The 10,150-nt window shown below is 36.5% G+C and overlaps 1 protein-coding gene across 1 annotated transcript in view; it reads left to right on the plus strand.

Moving 5' to 3' along the window:
• NPHP1 (nephrocystin 1) overlaps window positions 1-10,150 on the plus strand; it is a 60,989-nt gene that overhangs the window by 29,862 nt on the left and 20,977 nt on the right. Inside the window, exons 12-14 of the mRNA XM_012811032.1 lie at window positions 6,304-6,378; window positions 8,203-8,313; window positions 9,412-9,494. Coding sequence (XP_012666486.1) covers window positions 6,304-6,378; window positions 8,203-8,313; window positions 9,412-9,494 — 269 coding nt within the window. The remainder of the gene's footprint in view (window positions 1-6,303; window positions 6,379-8,202; window positions 8,314-9,411; window positions 9,495-10,150) is intronic.

Genomic DNA, 10,150 nt, shown 5'->3' on the forward strand with positions numbered 1-10,150 from the left:
TAAACCTGATGAAAGTAGAAATGAGATAATAAAGATAAGAGTGTAAATTAATGAAATAAAAAATAGATGAACAAAATTCAAAAATTTAAAAATTTACCCAAGCAATGCAAATTAAAACCTGTAGTGAGTGAGACCTCACTACAATAGAACCTCCATAGTTGACCACCTCCTGGCATTGACCACCTCAAGTTGATTTAATTTTCACAGATGGACGTTTACCACATGTACGTATCAATATACTGGGTCTAGTGCCTTATGTTGAACACCTCTGTATGTTGACCAGTTTGTTATAGTCCCTTGGGCAGTCAACTTACAGAGCTTCTACTGTGTATGTTATGTATAAGAAGCCCGCCCTAAATATAATAATATGGGTTGGTTAAAATAGAAGAATGAAAAAAGATACACCATGTAAAAAATATTAATATCAGACAAGGTAGACTTCAAATATTACCTAATGATAAAGGGATGGTTCACCTATAAGACATAACAGTCCTAACTGTGTGCATATCTAACATCAGGGCTTTAACTTTCATGAATAAAAACTGGTAGAAGTGAAAACAGAAACAGATAATACCACAATTATAGTTGGAATAATATAAAACAAGCAGACAGAAAATTAGTAACAATGTAAAAAACCTGAATAACATATCAACAAATTAGATCTAATTGATATTTGTATACCTCTTTACCTGAAAAATGGTAAAATACACATTCTTTTAAGTATGCATAGAATGTTTGCCAAGATAGATGGTCTTAAGTCAGAAAACAAACCTAAACAAATTTAAAAGAATTAAAATCAAGAAGGGAATGGTGGTTAACTGGGGATTGATTTGGGGCCCTTTACCATTCTGTCATAGCAGAGACCAGTCTAATAAGTCCTTTAATGTATGCCAGTGGAAGTTGTTTGCCTAGAATCTTTTGAGATGATGAGAAGTGGGAAGCCAGGTTTAGTATCCCCTCCCTGCAGAGCGTAAAATAAAATTCATTTAAAAATACAAATAAAAGAATTAAAATTATACAACATATGGTCCTTAATCACATAGAATTAAACTAGAAATCAGTAACAGAAAAATAAGTGGAAAAAATTATAAATACATGGAAATTAAACAATAGACTTCTAAATAACCAATGAGTTAAAAGGAAATTTCAAGAGAAATAAAATATTTTGAGCTGAAAAAATGAAAATGTAACATAATTGGTGGGGTGTTAGTAGCTAAAGCAATGTTTAGAGGGGAATTTGTAGCACTAGATGCTTACATTAGAAAAGAATCCTCCAATTAGTAATGAAAGCTGCCTCCTCTGGAGCTGAGATCTGAGGCCTAAACAGGCCTTACCAAAGAAAAGGGAAGTGTGTACCTGGCTGAAGGCATGGCACAGGCTAAGGTCCCATTGAGAAAAGACTTGGGAAGTGGGAGGCCAGTGTGCCTGTCACCTGGGTAGAGTGCAGTGGCATCATCATAGCTCACTGCAACCTCAAACTCCTGGGCTCAAGCAATCCTGCTGCCTCAGCCTCCTGAATAGCTGGGGGACTATAGGCATATCCCATGACCCCAGCTAATTTTTCTATTTTTAGTAGAGATGGGTTCTCACTTTTGCTCAGGTTCGTCTCAAACTCCTGAGCTCATGTTCTACCACCTCAGCCTCCCAGAGTGTGAGGATTACAGGTATGAGTCACCACACCTGGCCAGGAGTTTTGTCATTATCCTAAAAGCAATAAAAGTCATCGAAGGAGATGACATGATTAGATTGATATCTGGGAATGATCTCTTGCTCCTTTCTGAAGAGAATGGATTAGAGGGGGGCCAGAGAGAACATGAGCAAGTCACTGGGGGAGCTATGCCATAGCATCATGGTCAAAAGATAGCCAAGTGTCATTTTCAAGAGAACAAAATCTAGAGCCAGCTTATTTAAGATTAACCCCGTCTCCGCCATTTTCTAGGTATGGGACCTTGACAAAATTACTTTACCTCACTCTTTCTCACTTTCCTCATCTGATACACATCTCTTAGGGTCAACGTGAGGATTAAATGAGTTAAATATATAGAGTACTTAAAAATAGTACATGGAACTTTTAAAGAGTGACTGGGATAAGAGATGATGGTGATAACTTATATTAGAGAGGTGGAGGTTGAGAGATGTGGATAGAGACATATTTTGGAGGTAAGAATCAACATATTTTGGTGATGGATTGGAGATGGAGGATAGAAGAAGAATGGAGGATCCAGCATGTCACTAATTCTCTGACTTCTGCATCTGGATGGATTGTGGCAACACTCAATGGGATAAAGAACACTGGAAGTGGACCAGGTTTGGAGGAGTTGATGTGGGTTTCATTTTGCTCATGCTGAGTATACTTCTCATGCCCAGCGTGAAGAAAGTGCCTTTCTTTCTTTCATCTGAACTTGGAGTAATTAAGTGAACTTGTACAGTGATCCTCCCTCATGTCTCCGTTTTCTGCACAAAACCACTTCCACAAATAAGCCAGTAGGTGTCATCAGTGACACAAGAAGAGCTGAGTTGCCTTCTTTTCTCTTAAACTTGTTTTGATACTTCACCCCTACCTCTCCCTGTTCCCATATATGAGAATATAAAACAAAGACTGGAATTTTAGTTTAAATAACATGTCAAGATAATAGAAGTTTATTTCGTATGAAATGAGTTTATGTTGAATTCCCAAATTGTGAAGTTAAAGAACATGTTTAGTAGTTATACAAATACTCATGCTGTTTACTTAAGAGTGCTTATTTAATAAATCTAAGCCTGGTTATAAATGAAAAGCATTGCTACTAAAACTGATTAATGAGATACCACTTCTAGTAATGGCTGATTAGGTTCCTCTTGGGCCAACCCGCCCAGAGTTCACAGCTGTACGCTCTAAGCAGTATAGAAACAGCCCCCGGAGGCCCCGCCCAGCCCCCTGGAGGCCCCGCCCAGCCTCCAGAAGCAGCAGGGACTGGTGAGGAGCCTCTTCTGCTGCTTACATTTTTGCTTTCTTTGTCCCCTCTCTTTCTCTTTGTTTTCTTTTCTTGCCTTCCTATGAGTTGCTTGTTTTTAGAACTCGTTCTGAGTGATCAGTAGTGTTGATAGATCTCTTCGGCTAGCGTTCCTAGTGGTTATAGATCTTATTTTACATTTACAGTACTAAGCATAGTCTATTAGTATTAACATTCCAGCTGGGGTGATGCATAAGACTTTTCCTTCCTTTAAGTCTCTTTATCCTTCCTTGTTTATAATGTAATTGTCTTAAATATTTATCTCCATACATTGAGAACCATGTTATACAGTATTATAATTTTTATTTCAACCATTACATATAATTTAGGAAAACTCAAGAGAAATTCAATAATATTTACTTATACTTTTACTATTTCCTTTGTTCTTTCTTCCTGTCTGACATTCTAAGATTTCGTCTTTTATTGGGTCCTTTCTGTTTAGAGAATTTCCTTTAACTATTATTTTAGGGTAGGTTTGCTGGAAATAAATTCTCTCAGACGTTATCTAAGAATGTCTCTGTTTCCCCTTCTTTCCTGAAGGATATTTTCACTAGATACAGAATTCTGGGTTAACAGTTATTTTCCTTCAGCACTTGAAAAATATTATGCTACTTCCTTCTGGCCTGAATGGTTTCTGATGAAATTCACTGTCGTTTAAAATTGTTTTCCCCATAGTGGTTAATCTAGGTATTCTCTCTCTCTCTCATAGCTTTCAAGATATTTCCTTCGTGTTTAGTTTCCAGAAGTGTATGGTGTATCTGGCACAGATTTTTTGGGGTTTACCCTGTTTGGGGTTTGTTCAACTTCTTAAATCTGTAGGTTTATGTCTTTTTCCCAATTTGGGGATTTTCCAACCATTTCTTCAAATACCTTTTCAACTTCGTTTTTCTCCTTCAAAACCTTATCCCTGTATCTGGTAGTATTGTGGTTGCTATCACACTGTCACCAATAAAGCACCCCCACAAACCCAGTCCAGGACCAGATCTTATAGTGAAAGTTAGAGTTCTTAGTCTCAGATGACATCAGCGATATCGCTGCTTCATCAAAAGGCCCATTCACTTATTGACCTGATTCTGATCCTGGTGTCGTGGCTATGTCTTGGTCCTTTTACCTGCAGAGGCTCACTACATCCTATGAGAATAGTTGGCAACTTTTTTTTTTTTTTACCCTACTAGCTTCAAGCAGTAAGGCTATCTCTAGTCCTCTGTTCCTTGTAAGTAACTTTTGTTTCTGACATACAAATCCGTCTCCTTGCCACTACATACTCCTGCTAGACTCAGAGCCCAGGAGACCCCTGGTTTCTTTCTCACCCTCTTCTTTGTTTTTCTCTTTTGTTTGTGCTCCATTGACATATTCATTTAACTTTCAAATCAAGCTCTTTTGTTCTAACTATTAATGCTTCACTGCTTTATATCTAGAGCAGATAGCTGTTTGAAGCAAACACTAGTTCAGCAGAAGTTCTTGTGCATTCCTTTTTATTTATTTAAATGGAGATGGGCTCTTGCTTTGGTCTTGAACTGCTATGCTCAAGTGGTCTTCCCACCTCCGCCTCCCAGGTAGCTGGGTTCTAGGGGGCACCACCACACCCAGTTCTCCAGTTCTTTATGCATTCTGAATGCAGTTTGCAGAATGACATAGCTCTGTTTTTTTTTTTTTTTTGAATCCTTAATAACTTCATTCTTGGCATCTGGTTTTGTGCAGAAAACAGTATGATTCTGAGCCGGTCATTCACCTTCTCGGACTTCAATTTTCTCAGATATACAGTGATATGGTTGGACTAAGTCCTTTTTAGCAATCGGAATCTGTAAGTCAAGAATGATATAAAATTATCAAACTGTAGAACTTAACATTGAATCTAAACTTCAAAATCAACTAGGATTTAACTAGGATTCTCCAAGTTAAAAGGATAAAAGAAATAGTATGGGATTCAGTTTCAGTGATGCAAAGGACATCTTCCTATTAGAAGTAGGAAACATTCCTTGAAAAACCAGTAAGGATCTTAAAATAAATAAAATACTGTCTTATGGTAGTCACCAGGTAGTAATCAGAAGGATTTTGTACTCTAAGAGTCCAGATTGAGAGTATATATTATTTTAGTAAAAGTTTAAATAAATTGGGCAGCACCTGTGGCTCAAAGGAGTAGGGCGCCGGCCCCATATGCCGGAGGTGGTGGGTTCAAACCCAGCCCCGGTCAAAAATGAAAAAAAAAAAAAAGTTGAAATAAATTAATACTAATGAATTAATATTAAGTATAAGTTGTTAAATAAAATGAGGTTTTGTTAATGTGGACAATAATTTGGCTTCCCATCAAAGACACTTGAGTGCCAACTAAGAGGGAATAGAGGACAGTGAATTGAATTTGACCTAATTTGACACATTTAGGATTATTTTTACACTTGGTTTTAATAATGTTATAATTATTAAAAATTATGTATTTTTCATTTCTTTGGAAGATGCCCATTTGGGCCATAACTTTACAGAATTTGAACTCTTCATGACATGAAGTTTTTGCTTCTTTTGCGTGTCATTGTTTTATGTAAGTTATAGGATGAATTTTTGCATATATCATTTTACATGCAAAATAGAGAGATTAAATTATAGAAAAATATGATTTATGAGCCCAGACATCTATTTTTTAAATTTCAGATTAATATGAGTGTGTATAAATGATTAAGTACAGTGTTTCCATTTGTTAGGTAAGGTCCCTGTTGTAGCTGTGCCCCTCACCCAGGAGGTGTGCCATATGCCCTTACATTGTCCCCATTACGTGAGAGCACACCCATCCCTCCTTTCTACCCTTTCTCCTCTCCCTCCACCCACCTTTCCCCAGCTTGCGTTAAATTGAATTTTTCTCTTGGGTGGCCTTGTATTAGTGCTAGGCCTAGACACCTTGAGAAAAATATTAGTGTATCTAAATTATTAGTATTGTCTGCCTCCGTGAAAGGCAGACAGGGCTGTTTTTACCTGAAACTACTTACTTTCTGGTAAAACTATCCCAGATATTAAAGATTTCAAAGAATATGATTTATTATTAGCACAAGGGTCCAAGCCTCATTCATTTTATCAGTTCTTTGTTTTATTAATAAGTACTGGAACACATGTTTTTCACTAATTATTTTTAAAGTGACATCATATTCTATTTAAAAAGGAAAACATTACAGAATTGCATGAAGTAAAAAGTGAAAGTTTCCCACACCCTATCTTCCCCACCTGATACAGCCACTGTTAACTCTTTGGGATGTACAAGTGGTAATGTTTCAAAGAGCCTTCTACAACATGATCTCAACAGGGAAAATAAATCTCATTTCAGGTTCTGAGCAACATTCATACAGTCAGAGCCACATGGCAATCTAAAAAGCCCAAAACATGGACCTTTTCTCCCCAAGTAAGTAATCTGCTGAGCGACTGGAATGAGGAATGAACTTCTTTCAACTGTTAAGTATTAAGCAATTAATTTCTAAGATAAGGCTGTCAAAGTGTAACATATTTATATTTAGCACAGAATATGTGGGGCTAGATTTAAATCTTTACATTCTTTGGTGTTCCTTGAGGACTTTGATAAAAATTACTCATGTTTCTGACTCACCAAAGTTATAATTCCTGTGAATCATCTCATTCAATGGATTTGAGGGTTCAATTTTAGAAAATGCTCATGTGGTTTAAAACAAAAAAGATAAAATTTAGGAAGTGTAGTGTTTTTTAAAAATGAAGTTTTCCAACTGTATAAATGAGAGCTGTGCTTTTTTCAGATAGACTCAAGGGTGACACCTAGGGGACTGTACGTTACACCCAGGTACTCTTAAGACTGGAATGAGGTTAGGTGTGTTCAGATCACTGAGTCAGTACTAATGATAGTGAAGATGTCTTTATGTTCTTTTTACAAGATAAATTGTCTATAGTTTATTTTACATTACTTTTTTCCAAGTTTTACCTCCAAGTTTTCATTACTATAGTATTTACTTCCCTCCCACAGCTAACTCCGTTATATACCCCTAAAAACCCTTAATTGCCCTTCCTTCTATTGTATTAAAAGATCTTAAAACAAGATAGATATTCAATGAGAGGGCTTAGGCTGTGGGTGAGGCCCAGCCCCTCACTTGTGGGCTCTGTGTGTCCACACTTGTCTGAGCACAGCTCAGAAAAGGCCAGCCAGCTTCATTGTCTGAGCACTCTGCTTCCAGTGAGAGACACAGCTTGTCTTTTGGTACAACACTTCACAATTCTGCTGTTACATCTCTGTGTATGTGAAGCGCTTAGGTAGAATTTTCTAGTGTTTTCTCAGGGTATGAAGATGTTGGGAAGGATAAATAATTAGTATGTGTTATCTTGTTGAATGAAATTAAGCATCTGTTATGTGCAGTGAACTGGGCATTCTTCCTAGATATGTGAGAACTTACATGTTAGTAAGGAAAAACACATATGCACATATGTGAATAATAATATCCTCTATTTATAGAGTTCTAACTAGGTCCCAGGCCCTCTGTCCATCCTGATGTGCGTTGTCTTGTGCATTCCTTAGACTAGCCTGTGGGGTTGGTACTGTTGATAAGTATTCAGGCAGATTGTAATAGCTATGGGGCTCTAAGTGCTTTGGAAGCATAAAGGAGGGCGAAGTTGATTCTAGTCCTTTGGCTTAGGGAATGTTTTGTAGAAGAGAGACTAGACCTTGAAGGATGGATAAGATTTTATAGATAAGAAAGGGGGATATAGTTGTCTAGCGAGAGGGAAGGGAATGGAATGAACCCAGGGAAGTGAAAGGAACATTTGCAAGGCTCACATTAGGAAAATTGAGCAAATATGTGTTCTCAGTCTTTAATTTTAGCTCTGTTTATGAAGAGCAGTGAATAATATAAAGTAGTAGTGTATGCAAACTATTTTTAATAACACCTCTGAGGACTTAGGTACAGCACTTATATTAGCCTCTACTCTAAGCAAAGAGTAAGTGAAGGTAAAGATGTTTCCTTAAACAGAGAACTTAATTTTTTTTGTTTTAAAGCATTGGTATAGATGAATCCAATCCATCTGATTTTTGTTTTCCTTAAAATATTTTTATTAAAATATAATGCAAAGGTAAAAACCATATACTAATGAATAGAGTTAAAACTCCCCTCCCATTTTTTAAATTTCACTTACTTCATTTTAATTTATTTGTTTTTTATTTTATTTTTAAAGTTACTGATGAGTAATGTTAGTTTCTTTATCATTTCAGGTTACTGGCATTTTGCCATGCTTACTTGATGGTGATTGTTTTATCAGGTCCAATTCTTCATCTCCAGATCTCGGAATATTATTTGAACTTGGAATTTCTTATATTCGCAATGTATGTCACCAGTTGAAAGATAATGCTTTCCAATGTATAAGTAAAAAAGGAAGATTAAAAAATGTGTCCGTATTTACAAGGAAGATAATTGAGGGTTTATGTTTAGTAGAATTTTAATCCCTTGAGGAATAGAATGGCAATATTTCTAATTTTGTATGTAGTTCTGCTGTTTAGGTAGCATTTAAAATAAAAGGGTATTTATTTACACTTACATTTATAGCTTACATTTACAGCTTGCTTGAAGTCCAGTGCTTTTAAAACAATGAAAATTTGGAACTTTGCGGAAAGTGAGAAAGGTCCTCAGTGACATTCCAGTATTGTGGTCTACCCATGTCTGTTCCCCAGAGGCTGAGTACATTAAGCCTTATCAATAAGGGGTACAACTAAGGGACCTGGCAAAGTGGTCATTTTTACAAGAAAACACCAGACTTGGGTTAACTTATGCCATATAAACTATTGAACCAATGGCTCAAGTCTGTGCTAGTAAATGTCTCCACATTCTAATAATAACTTGAGAAGTTATATACCTGGCCTCCTGGTAACCCAGAGAACCATTACAAAGAGGTTATAGTATTACACCATCCCTTCATTTCTTTAATACAAATTCATCCATATATATTATAGGTAGGTAGGAGAGAGAGAGATATAGGCCTTCCACAAGCTCTGGGGGCTTTTGGCAATTAACAGTGTGGGTAAAATTCCAAGTGAAAAGGCCCTTGAATGAGTGATATCTGTATTCCATCTCTTAATGTAGCAAAGCTTCATAATCTATGTAGTATTGATGTGATTTGAGATCACTCTGCAAAATGTTTATACACATATATCACTCCAGAGATAATAGCAACAGTTGCCATATATCCAGTTTAAGGGATTTTCAGGAGCAGTATTGACACAATATGATTGTTGCTTGACATACTACCTTTAACATCTGATCTGCGAGTAAAATGGGAATCTAATATGTTCCATTTTATTTTCTTATGGAGAACTTTTTATTTCTACAGGTGAATACTGATTTTATTCCTTTAAAAGGACTGGGTATGTGCTTATAAATTTGATCAGTACAGACATTAAAATTCATATATTTGTTTTATTTCCTAGTCAACTGGTGAAAGAGGAGAGTTAAGTTGTGGCTGGGTGTTTCTTAAACTTTTTGATGCCAGTGGAGTTCCTATTCCAACAAAGTAAGTTGGCTTTCCTTACAAATGAATAATTTTATAGAAATTCATTTTTTAGACTCCAGACACCTCAGGTTAGCATTTCAGTAACTTTTGGGGAAAGGGCTTTTAATATTGATTTTAGGGTTGTTTAAAGTAGTATGTGAAAGCAGCATGCATATGTCCCTCCTATGGAGGAAGAAGGGACACATATAGAAGAGGAAATTTAAAAGATGTTTGCACTAGCTATCTGCTGAGAATACTTTTTCAATTATTTTCTATGGTATTAGCACATTTCACCGTAATGAAAACAGAACCTAATTCTTTCCAAGAGTGGGAAAGCTAAGTCTGGGGTCAAGCTAAGTCTGACTCTCTCTCTTCTGTAATTGGGGCATTGAAATTGTAGCGGCAACCACTAAACAACTTTAACCTTAAGATCAAAAGGCCAACTATAAGCAAATATTTGTAATATATACAGAAGAATGAGAAGATTGTTATCTGTAATATAAAAAGAACTCTCAAAATTAATAAGACAAAGATGATCCCAGTTTTAAAATGGTGAGGGGGAGGCTCAGTGCCTGTGGCTCAAGTAGCTAAGGCGCCAGCCACATACACCTAAGGTGGCAGGTTTGAATCCAGCCCTGACCCGCCAAACAACAATGATGGCTGCAACCAAAAAAAAA

This window comes from Otolemur garnettii, unplaced genomic scaffold, assembly GCF_000181295.1.
Source record: "Otolemur garnettii isolate 467f Iridium unplaced genomic scaffold, OtoGar3 scaffold00148, whole genome shotgun sequence".
Taxonomy (NCBI): domain Eukaryota; kingdom Metazoa; phylum Chordata; class Mammalia; order Primates; family Galagidae; genus Otolemur; species Otolemur garnettii.